The 25656-nt window shown below is 38.5% G+C and overlaps 1 protein-coding gene and 1 pseudogene across 6 annotated transcripts in view; both read left to right on the top strand.

Moving 5' to 3' along the window:
• Positions 1–747: 747 nt before the first annotated feature.
• LOC105032643 (telomerase reverse transcriptase) overlaps positions 748–25656 on the top strand; it is a 114615-nt gene continuing 89706 nt past the window's right edge. For 4 of the 6 annotated variants that reach the window (XM_010907140.3, XM_073254601.1, XM_019846376.3 and 1 more), the window contains exons 1-6: positions 748–1415; positions 7729–7806; positions 8294–8359; positions 8448–8633; positions 19778–20726; positions 20808–20887. In XM_010907140.3, the coding sequence (XP_010905442.1) occupies positions 1116–1415; positions 7729–7806; positions 8294–8359; positions 8448–8633; positions 19778–20726; positions 20808–20887 (1659 nt within the window). In that variant the 5' untranslated portion in view covers positions 748–1115. The remainder of the gene's footprint in view (positions 1416–7728; positions 7807–8293; positions 8360–8447; positions 8634–19777; positions 20727–20807; positions 20888–25656) is intronic. The other 2 variants (XM_073254603.1, XM_019846377.3) reach the window with 2 other exon arrangements.
• Positions 10331–14211, top strand: LOC140856627 (uncharacterized; annotated as a pseudogene).

The raw sequence follows: 25656 nt of genomic DNA, 5'->3' as shown, positions 1-25656 counted from the left end.
TACTTAAGCAGCATCTTGACATGCCTTAGCAGCATGGTATAGTCTCTGATTTCTTGGAAAGCAATGGCACAAATCAAGATGATAATGTAAAAAATGACAACAGTGATGGATTAACTCTCCAGTCTGACACAAATACATCTGCTGATGATCCTCTAGCGAATGCAAGTGCTAAGGAGATCTTGATATTGCCGGAAGAGAGAACTGATGAAAAGTTGGAAACCTTGGTGGCTCTCGAGCAGAATTTTGATGGAAATACCGACCATGAAGAAAGTTGCATGGATCATGGCAAAGACAATGATCATAGATCATTGGCAAATAAAGGCTTAAACAATGATGCCAATGTAATTGCACGGCACGATGCGAAGAGACAACTTGTGAAAATCCAGTGCGCATTGAAATGATTCAAAATAACTGCATCTCTAAATCAAAAAAAAGGGTAAACTGAGGCTTCTATGCGTTAGAGTAAACTCTGTATAATCAAGTGCTTGATGCTTGGTTTCTTGGTATTGTAAAGTTTATAGAGGTTCTCAACTTTTTATGCTATATCCTTGTATTAGACAAACTTTCTGACCATGACATCAAACTGTATCGTCCGTGCCATGCATCATAAATGAGGGTACTGATATTGATTCATTGATGATTATCCTATGGCACTTTTAATTATCCAAATCCTACGATAGCGGAGGAGGGGTAGGTGGTGACCGCATCCACAGCAATCTTAAGGAGGAGAAGGGGTTTCGACGTTACGAAGCCTCGCTCGCGATTCGCTCATCCTCCGTTCGAGAGTACGGAGGGGGAGGAGGGGGCTTTGCCTGGGATAGATGGGGAGGAGGGGTACCGAAGACCGGCTGGCGATCAGACGACGTGACAAACAGAGACATACCATTGCTCCGTTTTAATATATGTACAATAGATAATAGATATAATAGATTAAATCGGTTGAGTGCTTGTTGAAGATCGAATGAGGATGCACGTTACCGCTTACCCAAGAGCCTCGATATTTCGACCGGTCCACTGAAGCTGGTTCATGCAATAATTTCTCCCTGGACTGCGCAAAATTTCTCCGCAGCCCCATTCACCTGTCCATCCATCCTCTTGGGCGCTCTTCTGAGAGGATGGTGAGGAGAAAGAGGCGCCGAGTACCGGAGGCCCTCCGGCGGGCTTACGGCGACCGCGCCAGGCCGCTGGAGGAGATCATCCTCTCCCTGCTTCCGCATCCGCCGCTGTTGTCCCCGTCCCAATGCCGGTGCGGCGGGCGGCGCTGCCTCGGCTGCGGTGGCTCCGGATACCTTCTCCGGCGAGACGACCCGCCGGACTACCGGAACCTCCTCGTCCGCGCCGTCTGCGTTGTGCCCAGCGGCGCGCCGGCGCCGCCCGTTGTCTACTCCTCCGACCCTCCCTTGCCACAGCGCCGGGTGAGCCAGTGATTTCTAGACCATAAACCCTCGCGTGATCTGAGCCGTTGATCTGCCCCATTCACTTGATCGGACGACTCGGATGGGTGTTGAAATGTTAAAAAAAAAAAAGATTAAAGTTGTAATTTTGGATGGAGTTTGCGTGCAGTTTTTTTGCTTCCTTGATGTCAGAAAAAGAAAGACAGCATATGCCTTGGTTTTTATTTTCTGAAGTTTTCTGATGGTGTTGAAAAAAAAAATATTTTCAACTCATTGTGTACCATATATATCTGCCGACTGAGATAAACAAATGACTGAGATGTACAGGCATTTGAATGGATAAAAGTTATCTGACAGTTCTGCACTCAATCTTTGGTCACCCTGATTAAGAAAGTTGAAGTCAAGTTTGGTTTTCTTGTTTTGCCTTCGTTGTTTTCAATAGGGTGCTTATTGAACTTCCACTGATTTATAGTTCTCCTATTTTACAATTTTGCCATTTTAGGTGCTCAAGTTCAATTTGTCCTAATGCACCTGATAGTGGTACGACATGCTTTTCCTACGCAATAATATTATGTGCTAGACTAGAGGAGATCTGTTATGCCTTTGCTAAAAGATGTATTTGCATATGCATTGTAACAATTCATGCTTAGAATGTTTGTATGATTCCTAACATGAGTGAATTTTGTTTACATATACCCAATAAATATGCTGTCTACACACATATACATACACATGTACATGTGTATGCATGTGCACAACTGCACATGCATGTATATATACATGTATGCATGTACATATATAAAGGTATGCATGTGTATATATGCATAGCTTATAAGCATATAAGTTAAAAGGTTCTACACTTGTAACTTTGATGTCCTGTTCTACAAAGAGGGCATGAAGTCCTTTGGGCATGAAAGTTAGCTATAAATTCTAAGGGGATTGAATATCACTATAGTTTCTACTACTAGATCAGCACCAAAATAATTAGTTTGTATGAGTAACTATTGAAATCATGGTTTTGCTATTCCTTCCTTTAAAAAAATTGCCCTTTGGTAATCTACAATGATCCTCCACTAAGTTTACTCAACCATCAACATCCACCTGCCCAATTCCATGATCTACACACTGCCAGCACTGCCTTTCATAAGACTCAAATAGTTGGTTCCAACCAAGCAAGATGGTCTTGATTGCAATGATTCAGCTAATTATGCTTTAAAATTAAATGACATCTTGAAAATAAAAGATTGTGATATGTTGGTTTTGGTCAAATATCAGCAAGATGGTCTTTTTTTTTTTTAAATATGTCCAATCACATCAGTGGTGGGGTTATGATATGTGAAGACTTCAATTTTTAAATCAAGCTTTGGATTACCTCTTTGCCCCTATTTGATCCTTGTTGCTTCATTGTTCATGTGATGGAGCTTTTGTAGATATTTGCATGACTGCATCAAATTGTTTATACAAAGTTGTAGTGAAGCAAGATCTTGGTGATTGAAATCAAGGTTTTAAAAGCCAAGGTTTTAAATCCCATAGGATAGAGGTGTCCCGGTATCTCCATAGAACGGGATGCCCTGCTGTCCCGTCCTATCCTGATAACTGTCCCATTAGATATTTGGTGTCTCACTCCTCTTATTCTTTTCTTTCTTTCTTTTCTTTCCTTCCTTCTTTTCTTTCTTTTTCTTCTACCTTCTTTTCTTTCATTTCATTTTTCTTTTTTTTTCTTATCACTTCCGTTTTTCTTTTTTCCCTTTTTTTCGTCTTTCTCTTTCCTTACTTTCTTTTTTCCTTCCTTTCTTTTCTTCTTCATTTTTCTTCTTCTTCTTTCCTTTTACCTTTTCCCTTTCTTCATCTTCTTTTCTTTCTTTCCTCTTTCTCTTCTCTCCCTACATGGATTGGTTTTGGAGTCTCGACTTCGTCTTTGTCCTGTTTTCTCATGGATCGAGGTGAGATGGCTGGAACGCCCCTGTCCTGTTGGGACGTAAAACCTTATTAAAAGCAATGATGTTATGTTGGTACTTTGAGTAGTGCTTGCATGGAAGATGAGGAAGGGGAGGGAAAGTAGATAAAGATGTGGCAAAGGCGAAAAAGAAGGATGGATTGGTGGAGGTGGAGGACAATGAGTGGGAAGGAGAGGGAGGAAGATGAGGGTTGAGTGGAAGGAGAATGAGGAGGGTAAGTTTAGAAGGAGGAGAGGAGGATGCATTGGATTAGGAGGTGAGACACACCCTTGAACTTGCATTTTCGGCTCATATCTCAAATATCTGCTTGATATGCATATATAGGTTGTTCTAGCTATATAGACACCTAGAAGATTGGCATGTGGTCTGGTTGCATATTGGGGCCACTTGATCATATGTGGAGTGGCTGGGGCCATGACATAGTTCCTTTTCTGACAATGGCCTGAATCTTCTATTTAAGATTTGCACTTGATATTTATTTATTTATTGGTTTGCTTATTCATGAACCTACTTCCTATGTGCTATTTTCTTGTTTCTTTTTATATTTTTAAGAACTTTTTGAAACCTCTGCTTCTTAGCTCCTGCACTTGAAGCTGCTCCTAATTTAGCTTATTAAAAGTAGAATTTGTTTTGTCCTCTCTTTTTTTTTTTAAAGTCAGACTTATTAATCATGATCCATGAATGTCTTCTTACATTTAATAAGTGCAGAAAGCAGAGAACTCAATAGTTGATTCCCACTTATCACTTAGGCTAAGAGAAATCTTGCAGGATTGGGCCAGATTTCCTGCCAGATTCATGGATTAGGTAGCCTAATTGAGTATGGTCCATATCAATCCAATACCCTTGCAGTCTAAATCTTGTGGGAGGGAAAAAGGACTTCCATGTGTTCTTTTTTCCTTCTTGCAGGCTAACAGGCCTACAGGCTAGGACAGAGGCTCTTAGAAGATTGTGAGCTAGATGGGCCAAATGCCTGATTCTTAAAGGATATTCCTGCAGGAATATCTACACATGCCCTTAATATTTAACAATATCTTTATTTTATTGACCTCTTATCTTCCTTTTATTGCATCTATATATTGTGGCTACTCCTTTATGTAAAACCATCCTTTTTCAGTCGAACTCTACAGCCACCTGCCTAGTAATTAAATGTTGGCATGCCTTGCTGTCCTCTACTACCTATTATCCTCTATTCAGGATTTATCTTACTTTCTTTCTAATATATATATGCATGTCAAATAACATATTAGTGGGGCCATGATATGCCAAGAATTATATTGCCTCTTTGCCCCTATCTGACCCTTGTTGTCTTCATTATTCATGTGATGGAACTTTGAGAGAAACTTTCATGTTTGCATTAAATTGTTGATACAAAGTTATAGTGAAGCAAGAGCTTGGGGGTAGAACTCTATGATTTAGAAGTGATGATGGCAACACCTACCATGGTGCTTGTGCAGAAGATGAGGGAGGGGAAGTGAAGTAGACAAAGATGTGGCAAAGGCAGAGTAGAAGGATGGATTGGTGGAGTGGGTACAATAAGGAGTTGGGAAGGATGGGGAGGAAAAGGAGGGTTGAGTGGAAGGAGAATGAGGAGAATAAGTTTGGTAGGAGGAGAAAAGGATGCATAGGAGGTGAGATACAACCCAGAACTTGCATTTTCTGCACTTGTTACAAATCTGTGCTCAGTCTGCATATATAGGCTGTTGTGGCTATACAGGCACCTAGATGACTGACATAAGGTCTGATTATGTATTGGTGCTGCTTGACCATATGTAGATTGGCTAGGAGGCCTTGGCGTAGTTTCTTTTTTGGGGCAGTGACTTTGAACCTTCTATGCAAGTTTTGCATTTGATTTTTATTTTGATTTATTTTGTTTGCTTGTTCATGAACCTACTTCCTATGCGCTAATTTGTTTTTTATTTATCATTTTTTATCTTTTTAAGAACTCCTTTAAAATCTCTGCTTCTTTGCTCCTAAACTCGACCTTGGTTCCAATTTATCTAACAGAAAGTAGAATTAGTTGTTCCTCTCTGTGTCAACGTTTAGCACAAATTTCCATCAAAGATTGACATCTTTCATCGTGATCCATGAATGACTTCATTACTTTTTGTAAGTGCAGTAAGTGACAACTCAATAGGCCATCATCACAGATCACTCAATGTTCAATCAAATCTTTGTCATATTTATCTTTTTTCTTTCTTTATGGCGTCTATATGTTGTAGCCACCAAGGTTTGCCATACCATGCCGAATCGATCGGTACACCTCATATTGTATCGGACCGACGGAGAACCGGCACGATTCGATCGGTAAATTCGGTACACTGGCGGTACGGAAGGAAAAAAGAAGAAAAGTGAGAAAGAGAGAGAGAGGAGGAGAGGGAGGGAGGTGGGAGCCGTCGGAGGTCGGCTGAGACCGTCGGAGGGCTTCCGAGCTCCATATCGTCTGATAGGACTTTCAAGAGAGTGAGAAAGAGAGAGAGAGCGCTCGGGAGGAGGGACCTGCCGGACGGACGGCGCCTCCGTCGCAAGGCCCCCGGTGGCCGGCGAGCCGACGCCAACGGCCTGAGGGTGGTCGAGCGGGCGGAGCCCCTCCACGACTCCGCCCCCTTCTTCTTTTTCAAAACAGACAGTCGTCTGTTTTGTTTTTTTTTTTTTGTTTTTTGATTTTAAACTCATGAAGTCGGCAACTGAATTTTTTTTAAAAAAAAGCAAAAATCGTGAAGCCGACAAACTATTTGCCGGCTTCACTTAAAATTATATTTTTTAAAAAAACTTGCGAAATAGGGACGACGCCCTTGTTTCACGCCTGCGGCGCTACGCGGGTGGACTGCGCCCTCCGACGGTTGGCCGGAGACTGTCCGGTGGCCCCGCCGGCTCCTTTCCCTCCTTTTTCTTTCTTCCTCCTCTCTCTATTTCTCTCTTTCTTTCTTTTTCTTCTTCCGGTTCGGGTCCGCTTGCCTTCATCGGTTCAGTACAATACGAAATCGTACCGTCGATCGGTCGATACGGCTGGCGGTACCAGTTCAGCATACCTTGGTAGCCACTTTTTTTTTGTGTTGACATTTTAATGGGTGAGTTATATATTTATGTACATTTTTTTTAGAAGTAATAGAGATTCATAATCCATAAAATGAAAAAGGCAAGAGTAATTGTTTTGTGCAAGTTTTGCAATACCATTTTCGGTATATGTACTGTACCAGTACCATTTGGTACGGCGTCGGTATGGGACGCTTTATGATATTGACACTTGGTATGCCTCTTGTATCAACTATCAGTTTGCTATCAGTGCAGTATGGCACACCCTATACGGGATGGTATGGTAAACCATGGTTTCACATCCCTTTATCATGGTGATTAGGATAATAGAGGCCTAACAGTGGAAACAAAGATATGTTAATTTACAATTGCTAGTGATTAGTTCTTGCAGTCTTAACAAAAGGAGAAAAAACCTTGGCCTCCTCATCCCAACATAAAGTATTAGTTTAGATGCTCCTTTAAAGGCCAAATCAAAGAACTCTTCTAAATTGTTCTTTCCAGACTTCCCACTTAACTGTGTGCCTTGTGGGAGATAACCTTCCATCCCTTTGAGCAAGGGGTCATAATGCTTAACTTCTTTAGCTTGTTTAACTTGATTCAACTCGTTGTAGGTCGGTTTAAGTTACTTATTTAATAAAATGGTCAGTTTGGGTTTGGACATTTGACCTGTTTCATAAACAGGTCGGGTTTGGGCTGACAGATTTTTGACCTATCCTATATCGGACCTGACCTGTACCTGATTCAATGCGACCTGATTGCCAACCCTACTCTACTGTTTAAGGAGAATCATGCATGTATCGGCGGTATCCTAGTTTTTGTACATAATGAGAGGATTGACAATTAATTTTTGCATCAGATCTTTATTGATGACTTGAAGCATAAAATCATATTCTTTTCATAGAATTGCATATATGCCTTCTGTTAACTTTGAATTGGAGCAAAGTCTTTCTTTCATCATTTTTGAGATCTTTTATTTTCTTTTGATATATATTCTGCATCATTTAATAAATGAATAAGATGAACTCATTTGATTTTGTTTTGTTCATGTTTTAAGGCAGTCTAAGTCCTGTTTGGTTGGTTTCTATTTTTTACTGCAGTGAGCTTCACCATTCATATGTTAATATTTGATGCAACTCACTGGGCCTAGTTGTGGGTGTCATACTTTATAAATAACGAGTCTAACTGTACTTTTTAGTATCTATATGTTTGCATGTACATGTACATGTATATGCATATTGCGATAGGCATAGATATACATATATGTGAATACACACATTTGTCTAGCACATTTGACAATGTCCACACATATTGATTATGTTCTTGAAGCATTACTTTATATTCAGATTGTTGCGAATACAATGGAGTTGATAATTGAGAAGCCACAAGAGTTCACCAATGTGCTATGCAGTAATTATGATAAGGTATGTTGATGACTTGGTAGTTATGAATGGGAATGCGGTGTTCTTTTGCATTTGGTTTTATATTGGAGATAAGAATCTATGTTATCTGCTTATAGTTCAGAAAGATGAACTGTGGTTGTTCATAAATACTTTCGGTGACATGTGCAAATAAAACATGTATGACTAGAAATAAGGGCTGGTATAATGATTGACTGACTGCTGCCATCAATGCTGCAATAAGAAAGGGAACCTGAGCATTTAGTTGTTTACTATGTTGTGACATGAGCTCATGACAGGGACATCAGCTTTTTGTTTACAAGATTTTAAAAGTCATTCTCAATTGATGTACTTAGAGAAAGTAGCTGCACTTTTTGTAGCTAAGAGCATGATATATGTATGTCATTGTTGATATTCCATCTGCTTGCATAGTGGCTGCTGATTCCCTTAGTTGCTTTTATCTTTGTTTAAGTAACTTTGCGTGATTGTATTATTCATTTGTGTTTGCTAGCAAAGTTGTTTCAGCCCCAGTGGTGAATTTCTCTGTACTTGTGCTTGGGATCTTCTTTTGACTAGAGTAAGTTCTTAGATCTTCAGCTCCTTAATTCTTCTGTTTAATTAAGCTTGTTGTTTATTGTTAAAAGGAAACCTTGTGAAATTTGCAGATTGGCAGTCCATTGATGGTTTTTCTTCTACAATTTTCATCTATTTTTGTACCGGTTGCAAACAAAAATCACTATCAGGTTACAGGAACCCCATTGAATAGAATTCTTCAAAGTCCAGAATCTTTGCATACTGCATCAATGTTAAAAAAGCAGCAGTCATTATGCTTGAAGAACAAGTCCAATCTGGTAATCATGACTTTTCATCTGAATTCAATTTTTTACATGACTAATTATGCTTTCTGTTCTAAATTATTCTCTGAAATTATAGCTATATGCAAAAACTTTGGATGTCACTTACCTTTTTAGTATGTTTATCAGATTGGATTTTTCTTGTATTGAAATTCTTCCTGAAACATAGTATCATATATTTGTTAGAAGTGTACTGAAAGCACATGACTGTGAATGTTAGGATACCCAAATGACTCAGTCACTTGAATATGAAAAGTGAATCATAATACCTGGAATTGAGAACCAGGCAGAGCAAAGGAGGGATACATGTTCATACAGTTTATTCATCAAACCACATAAGGAGCAATACTGCATGGTTTCATACATGAAATGATTTCTTAGCACACAATGAATTAGTATCGGGGAGATCTAGATAATGCAAAACTCACATCCAAGATAGAGATGGATTATACAAATTCTTAGAGCTTTTTTATTGTACTTCTGTGACATCTCCCACATGCGGGAATTGGCTAAGAAGGTCATGAAATTAGAAGTAGGGGGTTGCATTTAAAAATCCTATAATTTCGAGGTTGATTCCGAACCAGGGTTCGCCGTACCGGGCCGAACCGCCCGGTACGGGGCGTACCGAGCCGGACCGGTGCTCAAACGGTCCGGTTCGGACCTTTTTTTTAAGAAACAGTCCGAACCGGTACCGAACCGAGCGGTTCGGTCTGGTTCGCTTCCATACCGTCCAAAATCGGACGGTATGGTCCGGTTCGGTATGAACCGAACCGTACCGACACCCCATGTGCCAAAAGTGACGAGGGGGGAGGGGGGGTCGGAGATCACATGCATAAAAGGCCTTACCTGCTTTGGAGTTCTCTGAGATGTCTCAGAGAACTCCCTAGGGTCCGAAGGTCTCAACGAAACCGTTGAGACCTCCGAAAAATTAGAAAAAAAAAAAAATTTCGTCAAATTGCAGGAGTGGTTCGAGGAGAGGCTGATCTTTGGCCGGAGATAAGATAATGTGTTATTTTCTTAGTAAATATTTTTTTTTAAATTTTTGTTGTTAAAAATAAGATAAGAATGAGAAAGAATGAAAATAAGGAAAAATCATGCCAAAATCTTGTGATTTTGGGATGATTTAATTATATGTGATAGATCTTTGGAAGATCTACACGATGACACCAAAATTGTTAATTTTCGTTAATTATATATTTTTTAAATATTTTTAAATATTTATTTATTTAAAAATTAAAAAAAAATTTAAATTTTATGAAAAAAAATCAGAGTTTGGGAATCATATTTAAATGATTCAAACTACTTAAATCTAATTTCTATTTTTTTTCAAATATTTGAAATTAAAAAAATATTTTTTAATTATTTAAATTTAAAAATTTAATTATAAAATAAAAAATATATAAAAATAGTGTTATATTTTAGTTAATTTAAAAATATTATTTGAAGTATATAATATATTTATTTTGAATTTATAAGTTTTAAAATAATTATTAAAATTATTTTAAAATTATATATAATTATTTTAATTATCGTTAAACTATCGTTGTTTGTTATACTTGCATATATTTATAAGAAAAAAATTTAGAGCATGACGTTCATTCACTTTAATTAATCAGCTATTTTATAGTATATATTTATTTATATAAAAATTATTAAAAAAATAAAAAAATAAAAAATCAGTGTTAGTTTTGAAATTGAGAATAATGTTTAGAATGATTCAAAACAATTGAAATATTTGAATCTAACTTGAGATTTTTTTGAAATTTTTTTTGTAAATATTTAAATAGTAAAAAATATTATCAAATAAAAAATATATGTAATTAGTATTATATTACAGATAATTCGAAATAATTAGTATTTTGTTATATCTGCAGAAATGAGTAAGAAGAAAGATCAAGAGCGTGACATCGGTTGGGATCATGGCGGGATGCTCTCGGCTCAGCATCATTGGAGATGCAAATGGTGCAACACAGAGTTCAAGGGAGGAGGAGTGACTAGGCTGAAGCAGCATCTAGCTGGTGGTTATCCTGATATGTTGATGTGTCGAAAATGTCTGCAAGAGATCCGACAATTGATGAAAAAGCACTTTGCTGATTCGAAAGCAGCGAAGGAAAGGGCAAAGCAGAAAAAGATCGAAGTAGACCGTCGAGCTGCAGAGTCACCTTCTTATCACTCTAGAGAGTCAGAGGAGGCTTCTGCTCCAGATGATGAGGCACAGATTGAGGCTGCCATTCATACGAACTTGGCGGATCAGTACCAGCAGGAGGAGATGGCCCGGTACAGAGACCGATTCGGACCATCATGCTACGAATCAGGATCTGGATCAGCGACTGGTAGGGGAGAATTCGAGTTCAGGAGGACTACCTCAGTCAGAGAGCCTAGTGGTAGAGGGAGCAGACGCAGCATGTCTTCTTTGTTGGGAGCTTTTGGCAGTAGGAGGAGGTCCTCCAGAGATATTCCAGCAGGAGCCAGCATTCAGGATTTGGATCCACATGCTTTGTCCAGCAAGGATTCAAAGCAGCAGAGAATTGACAGTATGCTGAAAAAAGATAAGAAAAAGGATATGTGGCGAGCTATTGGATCATGGTTTCATTTCAGTCATATTTCAGTAAATGCAGCAGCCAATCCTTACTACCGATCTGCTATTTCAGCCATAGAGACTGCCGGCCAGGGTGTAGATCCTCCAGGACCTAAGGACATCTATGGTCAGCTTCTTGACAGCAATAAGGAGGATCTGCAAAGATGGATTGCTTCTTACAAAAATAAATGGCCTACATATGGTTTGACAGTGATGTGTGATGGTTGAACAGGTCCTACTAGGCGGAGCATCATTAATTTTTTGACATACTATGATAGAAAAATATTTTTTTACAAATCAATCGATGCTTCAGATAAGATGCACGATGTCACATATATCCTTGGTCTGATGGAGGTGATTGATTCAGTGGGTGAGCAGCATGTCGTGCAAGTCATCACAGATAACGGACCACAATATAAGACTGCCGGAGAGTTGCTGATGGAGCAGCGACCGCAGATATACTGGACCCCATGTGCTGCACATTGCATTGATCTTATATTGATGGATATCGGAAAGATTCGCAGGGTGCAGCAGGTAGTGGAGATTGCCTAAACCATTACTAGATTCATCTACAACCACACATGGGTTCTTTCATTGATGCGGACGTATACTGGGGGGGAGATCTTACGATCGGGTATCACACAGTTTGCTACGTACTACATAGCACTTGATAGTCTTCTTCAGAAGAAAACAGCCCTACGTCAGATGTTTGTCAGTGCCGAGTGGCAGGAGAGCAGATATGCGAGGGCCGGCACTGATGGAAGTCATGTGGAGAACTTGGTGACGAGTCAGTCATTTTGGCAGCGGGCTGAGAAGATAGTGAAGGCTATTAAGCCTTTATATGAGGTGCTTCACGCTGTGGACAACGAGAGATACCTCCAGATGGGCTTCCTATATTACATGATGGAGAGGACAAAGAAACAGATCAGTGAGAATGATCCTAAGCATGCTCAAGAATTCATTAACATTATTGAGCGCCGTTGGGACTATCAGATGGGCAGAGATTTGCATCTAACTGGTAAGTTTGGATTCAAGAATGTTTTAAAATATTTTTTTGAAGCATGAAAATAAAATTGTGCTTAATCAATCTTGAAATTTATCTGCAGCTTATTACTTGAATCCGAGATTTCAGTATACTATTCCGGGGATAGATATGGATAGCGAGCTTCTTGCTGCTCTTTGCAATGTCATATATAAGATGGTGCCCGATGCAGAAATCGCTTCGTTGTGTCTGCAAGAGGTATGCTAGTTTAAAATAGATGTAATTATTCAACTGAATTCGATCTGATATATTTATAAATAATAAATATATTTTATTTCAGACGAAACAGTTTAGAGAGGGATCAGACAGTTTTGGAGTCTCATCAGCTGTCGTAAGCAAAAAGCAGATGAATCCAGATAAATTACATATCAATAATGAGCAATGTAGATTAATATGTAATTTTGCTTAATAATATCATCAAATTTGATATATAATTTTACTTTTGTAGCTGAATGGTGGATTCATTTTGGAACGTCAGCAGAAAATTTGAGACATATGGCGTCCGTATTCTTTCTCAGACGGTCTCTGCTAGTGGCTGTGAGCGTAATTGGTCCACTTTCGTCCTTATCCACAGCAAATAGAGAAATCGTCTGATACAAAAATACCTCGATGATCTTGTATATGTTCACTACAATCTGAGGTTGAGGCTAAAATATATTCAGGAGGAAGTTCAGTTGAAGTACACTTATCCGACGCTGGATGATTATGCCGATGAGGATGACGATCCGATCATCGGATGGCTTGCAGGTCAGCAGCAGGAGCCAGAGCTTGATGAGCCAGGATCTCCTCCACGACCAGCCAATGTGGTGGCAAGGGAGATCAGGGTGGATCCAGGGCAATGGACAGAAAAAAATATTCCACATAGGATTTCAGCTGATCAACCACAGTCTGAGGAGATACAAGGGACTCATTCATCACATGACTCGCTATCCGATACATCTTTCCAGATATTCGAGCGAGAGATGTATAGATGTTCCTCCCGGCAGCCAGCAAGAAGGCATCCATCCTCTCAATCACAGGAAACTCAGTCACAGAGGGGCACAAGGGGGGAAGGAAAAGACAGTTGCACGTGTACCACTCTCGAGAGTACAAGAGTGATCTGGTTCAGATACGGACACCAGGGAGAGTGATGATGATACTGGTAGTAGTAGCCATGGATTTGATGATCAGGGAGGAACTGGAGGACAGGAGACCACCGTTTGTGAGACACAGCTATAGGGTGATATTCGATTCACCGGTGAGTCTCAGTTTACGTATGTCACACAGGATAGGGATCATGGTGGATGAGTCGGTAGAGATCGTGGGGAGCCGATTTCATATAGACGACGGGCTCCTAGAGGTCGTCCAGCACATGATGCAGCTGCGGATGATCTTGCACGTGGAGTAGGGTCTATGGATGTATCTGGATCATCCTCGCATCATGGATCCTATTATCCACAGTCACCTTATGATCCATATGCATATGGTGCATCCGAGGCATCATCTTCTAGTGGTTACTACCCTATGCAGCTTGGAGCAGCTCCAGGATCAGATTTTGCTACTGACATATTTGGATGGGCTCCTCCACAACCGTACCATCATCTCGAGGATACTTCTCAGAGTCAGAATTTTAGCGAGAGGTCTGAGATGTCTTACAATCCAGAGAGGATGCCTTATGGGATGATGAATATTCGAGAGTACGATGTAGCTTGGCTAAAGGGTTGGACTGATGTCCCTTCAGACTATGTTGATGATCCAGATATCTACGAGCATCACAGACACTCGATAAGAAATTAAATGCAGAGTACATCTTAAGGTTCGTATATCAGTTATTTGGCTTTGTACTTAAATATTTAGATATATTTTAATGCGTATTTTATATATTTTTTCTTTAGTTTTAAGATGACATAGTTGAAATATAATGTAAATAAATATATGTTTGAAATTTTGGATCAAGAATCTTTGTACCGCAACCTAACTCCAAATTGAACCAAAATATGTCAATAATATGTAATATAATGCCATATTGAGGTTGTATTTATCAATTATTAACTTTAAAAGTCAAAAAAAAAAAATTGAAAATCGAAAAAATTATGTACCGATATCGGACCGGTACGCCGGGGCGTACCATGTGTCGGTATGATACGGTACCGGTACCGGTACCGTACCGTACCGGTCCGGCACCGGCACGCCAACCGGTACCGATACAGCGAACATTGTTCCGAACCATGTAAACTTTTCCATCCTTGCCACTTCCTCCCCCCAGTCCTTTCATCCATGCTGGAAGCTATCCCATGCCTATGATAGAAACACTACCAAACAGATACCTATTGAAGTTTGGGCTCATCTTATATTGCTGTAATTATGCAATAGACTGTCATTCTTGCAATGCAAAGTTTGATTTAATTCTTATGCCCAGAGTTGATGATCTTCTGACCGTGGTTGATCCGCATGGGTCCTTTTGATCATGAACTATAGGAACTAAATCCAATCAATTGTCAGATTATAAACACATTAAGGGTCTATTTGGATATTTGGGCTCAAAATTTTATGGGATTCATTACCCAACCACCAAAATTACAGAATTATAGGCTGGGTTGGCTTATGTTACAACTATCCATGACCATTTTTTGAGTGGGCTGTCCTGAATCCCATGTTTTTCCTATAGAATTTTGGGCCCAACTATCCAAATAGGCCCTAATAGTTTGAAGAAACACACACAAAAAGTCAAAAATAAAAAAAAAAAACTAAAAATGACTTTAAGAAATATGTGCCCCCTTTAGTCTCATAACAAATTCATGATCGAGAACCACACACTAAAAAAAACCAAAAACACCAAACTGAAGAATATGCATCATAACCCAATATTAAGTTATTCCTTGTATGTCTGTGCAAGTCAAATGACTATAGGGTAGAGAGAGAGTGATTGGATTTATCTGCACATGTCATCATCATAGTATGGGCATAACAATGTGTAGATGTACAAAAGAATTGATGTTTTACACAAAATTCCATGGCTATTTCAAAATCTCCATACGGTTTTACTTTTGGAGCTAGCTTAAGGTTATGTACTTTCGTACCCTAATCCTTTTTGAAAGCTTGCTCCCTAGCTTCGACACCTAAATCCCCTCTGTCGTAGGTAAGGTATAACAAGAAAAACAAATTGGTGTAAATGGGCAATCAGATCTGGTGGGTGTACCTATCATAATATAGGTAAAACTGCATGTTGTTGTATTGGTTAAAATCAAGGTTTTAAATCCTATGGGATGGCAACATCCTGGTTTCCCATGGGGTGGCATCCCACTGTTAGAATGCCGGCATTTTTCATGCATGCAGATTTTAAAACAAGAACAGTGGAAATAATATAAATTAAAACACTTTTAATCAGAGAGGCATGCATGAGATCTCATCTACAAAAACACCTAACAAGATCTTCATATGAGAGATGAGATTCAGATATGAAATTATAAAATAGAGGAAGATTTGATCTTCACCTTGCGCGGGTAGATCTTCACTGTGATCTGATAATCCGTGGATGTCTTGAAGGTTCCTCTGAAGCTGCACACACGTTTGGCCTCTACTGGTACCTACACGAGGCTGATCTGATCAGGAGATTCCATCTCACTGGGGTGTTAGCTCCTTTATAGAGATCGCTCCTTGGATGCTAAATATTTTCTCTTGTTTCTCTTCTCAAGAGACATTAGAGAACTTAGAGGAGGAGGAAGAACGAAGAGGAGATGGGCATGGAAACTTTTCTTTTGGGATGTCCAACACTTGGACATGGCACGAAGGGAAGAAGAGAGAGGCATCCTAAAAGTAGTGCACGCCCTCCAATCTTTTCCTTCTTTCCATGCGTGAACTCTTTCACGCATTCCCCACTCTTTAGATCTTAGGAGGCACACCACTTATCTCTCATTCCATCCTAATTCAAATCCAATTCAAATTAGGATTTTAGGATAAGAGGCTTGAAAGAGAAAGACTCTCTCTAGGGGGTGCCACTTATTTCCTTTTATTTCTTGCACCAACCTCTTCTCACGCCGCACCCCTTCATTTGTTTCACGTAATTCTCCCTCTTTATTTTTTTCTTATGTGAGATGGATGAGAGGAGGCACCATCTGATTTCATCCACATCCCTATCCAAATCCAAATCAAATTCAAATTAGGGTTAGGGATAGAGTCTTGAGAGAGGACTCTCTCCAAGGGGGTGCCTCACTTATCCCATCGCAAGAAAAAACACGTTAAAACTTTTAGCGTGAAGATATGGGGTGTGAGCCCTTTTGTGTGTGGATCCTCTCTTGGACCAAGTCAAACACTGGGTCCAAGTCCAATTGGGTTTGGATTTCCATATGATATCTAATCTCAAATCAAAAGGAGTTCTAGTTTCATAAGGCTGTAACCAAATCAAACCTTTTGACTTAGTCCAACCCAATTTGACTCAAACTCAGACTAAGTCCAATCAAATTAAATCCTAATTTAATTTGACTAGGACTCAACCCCAATTATTTGATCCAATCAAATAATATAGCAACAATTGCAAATTAATCCTCCTCTAACTAACTCTTAGCAAGTCCTCTCTTGTAATTTTTACAAATCAGTCAAGCATCAATTATATTGATTATCGAATCGTTTAGCCATTCAAAATCGCATTTCAACTGTCCGATCAGTCAGGATCTTTTATATGTGTGATCTCCTAGGTTCTATTCTGTTTGGTAGTGAGATATATTGTGATCTCCATCATGAATATTATTGAAATTTTTTTTAATAGATTAGAACAATTTCAACTTACCAAATGAGAATTATTGATCATCAAAATAATTTTCGTTGGTCCCATAATCCACCAATGATGCCTAGCAGCATGTAGTGGCAATCAAGCAGAATGAAAGGTATTGAATCTCTAGGTGTAGTTATCGTATGATACAGTCCTTCTATTGTGAGTCTCGATAAGATAGAGGTTATGGAAAACTCGTCAAATTCCATCATTCATCTTATGTAAGATTTATTCGACTCGAGCTCATACTGTGAAATCTTATAAAAATATTTTTTCATTATACACACTACCATGGCTATGGTCTTCAAAACTCAATCTCATAAATCACAGAGGACTATTCCTTATCTACCAAGATCGATAGATCCCATCTAGGTGGACATCCTACTCCAACAAACCTACTGTAGCCAATCTGCATCTAAGAATCCGAATAGCTAGGGAGCAAGTGTATGTACAATCAAGCTATAGCAATTCTGTTGTGAATAGCCGAGGCACCACAGGTCAAAGAACCAGTCACACACTATAGCATCGAGAAAATTATTGACGAATGAGTAGACATCCAAGTGACTTTTCGTATTGGTCACATTCGATATCTTTGTTCTCTAACAATCACCTACACGCTCGCTTTAGTGTCCCCACATTGTAGACTCGAGACTCATCCATCCAAAGGAAGCGATCAGTGCACCAATCTTACCATATCAATCATCATCTCTGTGATGATCCATCGATCGAAAGTATTTTAGGAATTAATCACCAATGACACATGCTTCAAATTCTCAACTCTTGAGAATATGTGTCATCATCTTATTAATTTTTTGGATGATTCATGGACACATACACAACACGAATGGTATTAAACTACCCAATCGTATTATTAAATAATAAGGTCAAGTGTAAAACTATGTCTTGAAAAGAATAAATGTGTTAACTAGACTGGTTTCTAAGGCATACATCTAACACCCACCGCATCCTGGTCAAGCATCCTGATACTTGCCTATGTACTTGTATGTTTTTTTTTCCTGGATAGGAGGTATTTCATGGTGGAAACACGCGACAAAATAATCCTCTTGCTTCAGATTTCAGTGACGTCAACTCTCAGAAAAAAAGGTGGCAAGCATGCTAATTGAAGAGAAAGAGAGAGGGAAGGGGAGGTTATAAAAAATGAAAGGGGAAAGGAAGTGAATAAACAAAACTAAAAGGTGACCTACTTCTGATGGTTGATGATTGAACGGATGAATGGATAGATGAATGATAGAATTTAGAATGCTTTGAGATTTGTGTGGTTGGTGATCAAACGATAGATTATGTGAAGGATGGAGAATCTTTCTTTTATACAAAATTGCAACGAGAATCTTCGCGAATCCTCATCTACTCCATGTGAACATCGAGAAGGCAAAAAGAAAGAAAAAGCATGTTAGGCTCTAAGACCCATGACTGGCTGAGCGCCGCATGACTCCCTCCTCCCCCCTCCCTCCTCCCTCTCGAGCAGTTCGACTGTCTAAGGCCATGTTCTAAGCCCGTGACTCCAAACCCGTGCTTTGCTCATTATGGACAAACACGGAATAGGGGTTTTTGAGCGGTCTGAGCTTATGCTTTGCTTATTGTGGAAAAAAATGAAAGAAAAAGCCCACCAACTGAGCTTCCTCCCTCCCTCACTACGACAATGCCAACACATTAGTGGAAGAAAAGAAGGTAAAGTCCTTCCTTCTTCCTCTTGGTGATGCTTCGAAGCTCGAAGCATTGTTGAAAATAAATGAGGGCATATCCTGACCGGGATGGTTATATCGGCATGTGACCTGGATAGGATTAAGGTGGGATGGTTGGGATGGGAAATGAAAGTGAGTTTGGGGCTCCACACTCATCCCACATACTGTGATCTCACTGGAATAGGATGGGATGGCCAAGACGGTCCCGATCCTATCGGGATTCAATCCAAGGTTTGGCGAACTGCCTTGTATGGGGCGGACTGTACCATACTGGTATGCCGTACTATACCGACACTATCATACTGTACTGAACTACATACCGACATTGTAATAAGATAGTATTGTTATGGGGTCCGATACTAAGACGGTGAACTGCTTCAATCCTTGGTTAAAATTTGTCGATTATGTCAAGAGTATCTCTAGGTTAATACATGTAGTGGCAAGACAGTTTTTTCAATGAGATTGTGAACAAAAGTACAATGTTATATTGATCTTCTAAAAGCAAACTTCCATGGCATGAGGATTACACATTTAGAATTAAAAATTCTTGATTGATGAAGATATTGCAAAAAAAATTTGGAGTGGTTAAATAGGGCATACAAACGGTGGTTATTGGAATCAAAAATTATGTGAGGCTAGAAGCTTACTATATCCCAATTCAATATGTGCATTCTGTAGAAATGCATTTATCTAAAATGCTTGTTCATTTCCATCCATGTCTCTATGTTCTATAGGCACTATTGCATTTAATCATGTTAAGGTGTTCTTTTCGCATTACATGCTGACACACATATTCCATTAGCTGTGCCTCTCTCACACATTTTCCCTCTGTTATTCCTCAGAACATTTATCACAATGTTATGCTCCACGAAAATGATTTGAATGCTAGATGTAAATATGACGAACAAAAGCAAAGATTTTACAGATTTCTTATCATCATCTGTTCTATATTTGTTTCTGTTTTTGATCATATTCCATCTCAGTATCCATTGCTCTTAAGATCACTAAGATATTATTGAAGACATTAAACCAGAACACTGTTCTCCTCATTATTTGTTTGATTTGCTTCAGCATTCCTTAGGACCTAAATTGAAGAGAAGGCGAGATGACCTGGAGAAGGGACCAACTATGAATTTTTTCCCATTTGTTCTACAGCCAAGAAATTCACTGGGTGTTGATTACTTAGGTTCTGATTGTCATGGCATCATAGTTGCCAAGCAGAAAAGACATGCAAATCGTAGTCAAAGAACGAGCAGGCAGACCAATGTACAATGTATTTTGGGGGACCAAACTGCTGGCATCACCACTGATATCAATATCTTCTCTACAAAAACTCAACATAGATCAAACACTGATCTACATTTGCACTCTGAGGAATTCATAAGACAGCATTCTTGTAATGTAATGGGTCAAACATCTGCACTGGAACAGAAGAAATCTACATGTAGCCTTAAAAATTGTACAAAATCTGGCAAAGCAATCAAAGCTGAAAACTTTTTCTCTTCACATGCAAAAGTGATGCATCATAAACAAGAGGTGGTCTCATGCTCACAGAAGAAATGCAGTGCTGTTGATTCTAATATTGTGGATGCTTTCAAAAACTCTTCCTTGCATGGCTTCAGTAACGCGCCGATAAAGCACAGAAGATTGTTTAGCTGGCAGCGCCACAGAAAACACAAGGTCAGTTGTTCTGGAGAAAATCTTCTCATGGGAAATAATGGAGGGCCTTCTGGGATGAATCTCAAGCAAAACAGCAATGCAGATTGTAGTCATCAGCCTGTAGAATCAGCAGTGCCATTCATCTATGACATAGCCAGTGAATTATGTGATGTGAAGGATCAGGAACTTGCTAGTTTTCCTGCATCTGTAGTAATGGAAGATGCTGAAGCAATTAATAATCTAAACTCTCATTGTGTGTGTTATGAAGAGGTGTACCAAGGAGATTCACCGTCTGCAGAAAACAACCATCATTTGCCTAGAGCTATGTCAGAGGATAAATGTAAAAAAGAATCTCATGCTGGTATGCTTAGCTTGAAAGTTCAATCTATGTACTTACAAGAGACTGCCAATGTGTTCTTACACAATTTCAAAATATTTACAGAATCACCTCCAATTGAGCTTCTTTCCAATTATATTGGGTCCTTCAAGAACCAGCATGTACTTAATTACCATTCAGATAAGGTTAGCCTGATAAATTTGGCTGAATATTTCAAAGCAAGTGGTTGCTTTTGATGCTGTCTTAATACATTGTTATAGGATCCAAGTTCTGCTCCAGCACTTGCATCCTTCTTATACTTCCTCCTAACTTGGTTAGCGAGTTATGCTTTACACTGATGTTACCGTAGTGATCTTCTGGATTGCATTCATTCTTATTAAGTCCATCATTTGTTTATGATATACCTTGACGTTTATAAATTATAATTCAAATGCTGAAATTTATCATATTTTAATGATGTTACAAAAAAAAAATCTGCAGATATAAAAGATGCATTATCTACTATTCTTTAGCGCAAAATACATTATGGCACTTTTAGGTGGTTCAATCTGAAATATTGGACTTTCTTTGATTGGTTTTGTAATCCTATGTTTATGTGGCTGTAGAATTATTTAATTTTATTTCTGATTTATTTTCAAACTTTCAATTGTGCAATTCAATCTATCAGATGCTTGCATAAGTAAGTGGCTCTAATTGGGCCATCCATTTTGTTTTTTCCTTTTTTCCTGGGGGCAGAAAGGTGAGAGCATAAATAACTTTGTTAGCAGCAGAATAAAAAAAAATGCGGCAGTATGACGTCAGATCCAGTAATTCTGGTGGAGAACTGGACTCCCATTCAGTGGATTAGGTTGCAGACATCCTGCTTGGAAAACCAATCTACAATTTGGTTGGCCTTGCATTAGACATGAGAGACATGAAATGTAGCTACATTTTGCAACATCAAGTGAGTATCCGAAGGATAGGGTGCTGAATGTTTCTATCATTTGTGAGCCATGTGTACTTTCATGGAGTCAGCTAATCATGATTTTAAATGGAATGGAATGGATGACAGCATGGATGGCATTCTATGTCTATCATTTTATTTTTTAGGCTTTTTATCAAGGTTCTAAGTTTTGGCTTAAACTGATCGGTTTTGGCCTAGACTGAACCAAAATTGACCCAGTTTTGTGTTCTTTCAGTCAGTCTTGGTGGAAACTGCCTGAAACTAACAAGGCTGCTTTATATCTTGTTTTGCTAATGACAACATTGTATCTTTACTATGAATGGAGCTATATAATTTCCATCTTCAGTTATTTTTTTTCTTTTTCTTGAAGCAAAAGAAGAGATAACATATATGATCCTTGACAAGCCGAGGACTTCGCAAAAGGCTCATAGTCTCTTACTGTAGCCCTTCGTAAAGGCTATTGTGAAAAACTAATTTCAAGACATGTCATATCAATAATATCTCTTTTTATATAAAATAAAAATGACATTCTAAAATGGCATGCATTTCATCAAATAGCCACTTGATCTTAAAAATATATGAAGAATTGCCAATTTGATATGATTGTAAGTTACAACAAAAAAATAGAAGATATATGAATGTAGTTGGCATTGTAAAGCTTCATTTCATGGTTCATATAATGAATTTTTGAATAATTAAATTTCAAGATTTGATTTATATATATGTATGTATATATGATGCTTAAATTTCACTTATATGTGATATTAGTTTCATTTTGTAATTGGCTAAACTGCAAAAATAGAGAGCCTTTATAATGCAAGGCTCAAAAGGTTTCATAACTACTTTTATTGGTTTCTTTTATTTTTCTTCAATTTTTTCTTATTTCTCCATTGTTTTTGACCAAAACTTGAAACAAAACTTCCAAAACCACTGAAGTTGCCAAAACTGAAACTCCATGTAGCCGGTCAAAACTGAAACTGAAACTAAGTTTTCAAATCTTTCTTTTTATGATGTTCCATGATAGGATGAAAATATATGATACCATTGTTAGATATATGCCTTAAAAGCCGATCGGACCGATATATTAATTCTTTCTAGGATATAATTTTGTGCTTGACCTAATTAATTAGGGTAGTTAATTCTATTCATGTAGTATGTGTCCATGAATCATTCAGAGAATTAACGAGATGATAATACATTATCAAGAGTTGAGAATTTGAGGCATATGTTATTGATGGTTAATTTCTAAATTGCTCCTGATCGTAGGATCATCACAGGGACAGTGATTGATCCGGTAAGATTGGTACACGGATTGCTTTCTTTAGGATAGGCGAGTCTTAAGTTTACAGTGTGGGGACACTAGAGCGAGAGTACGGATAGTTGTTAGAGAATAATGGTACTGAGCGTGACTAATACGAGAAGTCACTTGGATGTCTACTTACTCTTCAGTAACATTCTCGATGCTGTAGTTGTGTGAGTGGTTCTTTGACCTGCGGTACCTCGGCTACTTACAGTGATGTTGCTGTAGTTTGATTGCATATAAACTTGGTCCTTAACCATATGGATCCTCACGGTGTATGTTGGTTACAGTAGGTTCGCTATAAGAGTAGGGTGCGCACTTAGATGGGATCTATCATCTATCAACTTTAGTAGTTAAGGAGTAGTCCTATGTGATTTATGAGACCGAGTTCAGAAGACTATGGTCATGGTAGAGTGAATCATGGAAAGGAGTTTCTATGAGGTTTCACATATGAACTCAAGTCGAATAAATCTTACATATGATAGACGATGGAGTTTGACGAGTTTTCTATAATCTCTATCTTGTCGGAACTCATGATAGAAGAACTGAATCACACGATAACTACATCTAGAGGTTCATCCTTTTGTTCTGCTGGATTGCCACTATATGCTGTTAGGTATTACTGGTGGATTGTGGAATCAACGAGAATTATTTTGATGATCAATAATTCTCGATTGGAGAGTTAGAATTGTTCCAATCCATTGAAAGGAGTTGGAATCTATCTTAAGAAAACGACATAGTCTTATGATGGACTCTTCTTGGTGCATCTCAACTCGACGGGGTGTCGGTGAGGAGGAATTGGATTCTATTCGATATAAATCCAATCCATGATGAGCATCACTGATCCTCCCTTATTTTTTTTAGGAATAAATTTTATTTATTGAATAAAGTTTCCTCTAAGTCTTTCTTTTCACGCCGTATAAGATGTTGCATGATTAAGGATGTCCGGTCCATGTTAAGTGTTGATATATGGATTAAGTTAGAGGTTAGGTCTATGAGACTCGTTTCAGAGTATTCTAAAGGTTTTGGGAATACTTTCTTCCCAGAGGATCATAATGTGATTGTGACCCGACATGCTATGTTTTTAGAGAAATAGTCTGTCTAAGATGGGATAGTGGGAGGAAAACTGAGCTCAAAAGAGAAAGTCTCTTAAGAGCAATGAGTCATAGGATCTATATAACCTATTCATATTGAGCCAGTACATATAGTCCCTCTTTCATTTTATAATCTCCTATCTTACTGAAAGATAGTTAGGTATTTTGACAGAGGACATAGAGGAAGTGTTCCTCATGGGAATAAGGAACATAAGTTTGGTGAGATCAAATCGTTTGATGTGATCAAATATTCTTTGAGAAAAATATGTGTTTATAAGAAGGTCAGTGAGAGTATTATCATGTTCTTCGTATCGTACGTGGATGACGTCCTCCTGGTTAAGAAAGTGTTCTTATCCGATAGTGGTTTAAAAATTGGTTATCTAAACTAATTCTCTATAATGGATCTTAGAGAAGCATCTAATAAAGATTTATGAGATAGATTTAGGTCTATGAGATAGACCTAAGGGGATGCTAATTCTTTTATAGAAAAGATGCATAGAGGAGGTGCTGAAGAGATTAAGCATGAAAAACTCAAAAAAGGATTTTTACCCTTTAGGCATGAGACTGATTTCTTCAAGGAGATGTGTTCTGACATATTTGAGAACATTCAGCAAATGAGCTAGATTCCTTATGCTTTGACTAAAGGGAGCCTCATGTATGCCATACTATGTACATGATCTATTATAGACCTTGCTGCGAGTGTCACAAGCAGATATTGGTAGAATCCAGACTGAGAGTATTGGATAGCTGTGAAAATTACTTCTAAGTACTTGAGAAGCACTTAGAATATGTTAATGGTCTTTGGGAGGAGAAGAAATGTTGAGAATACAAAGATTCACAATTTAGACTTAATGTCTGATGTTGATGGCAGAGAGTCTACATCAGAATGTGTTTTCTTAAGCAATGAGATTTGGTATATTGGAAGAGTTTCAAATAACTATCATTATAGATTTTAGAAATCGAGTATGTCTTGCTTATGAGGTAGTTAAGGAGGTATTCTGGTCTGTTGCAGAATTAGATGTAATGTCATGAGATGACACAACATTGTTCTTTGACAACATAGTCATCATAGTTCTAGCTAAGGAGCCTAGGTCTCATCAGAATTTTGAGCAAAATAAGAACGATATGATTCACGACTATTCCGAGAAGTAAGACTTCGAGGATCAGAGTAGACCCCATAAAAATGTGGTGGGCCAACTAACTAAATGACTTAGCTAGCCAAGACCAAAGCACATCTTGGAGAAGATAGGGCTTAGATTTGTGCAGATTGGCTTTAGTGCAAGTGGGAGATTGTTAGATGTATGTCCTAGAAGCCAATCGGACCGGTACATTAATTCTTGTTAGGACATAATTTTATGCTTGACCTAATTAATTAGGGCAGTTAATTCTATTCATGTAGTGTATGTGTCCATGAATCGTCTAGAAAATTAACGAGATGATGACACATCAAAAGCTGAGAATTTGAGACATGTGTTATTGATGGTTAATTCCTAAATTACTTTCGATCAAGGATCATCATGGGGACGGTGATTGATTCGGTAAGATTAGTGCATGGATCGCTTTTTTTAGGATAAACGAGTCTCAAGTTTGCAGTGTAGAAACACTAGAGCGAGAGTG

Source organism: Elaeis guineensis, chromosome 1 (assembly GCF_000442705.2).
Source record: "Elaeis guineensis isolate ETL-2024a chromosome 1, EG11, whole genome shotgun sequence".
NCBI classification, from domain to species: Eukaryota; Viridiplantae; Streptophyta; class Magnoliopsida; order Arecales; family Arecaceae; genus Elaeis; species Elaeis guineensis.
This window is presented reverse-complemented; position numbering and strand designations above follow the sequence as displayed.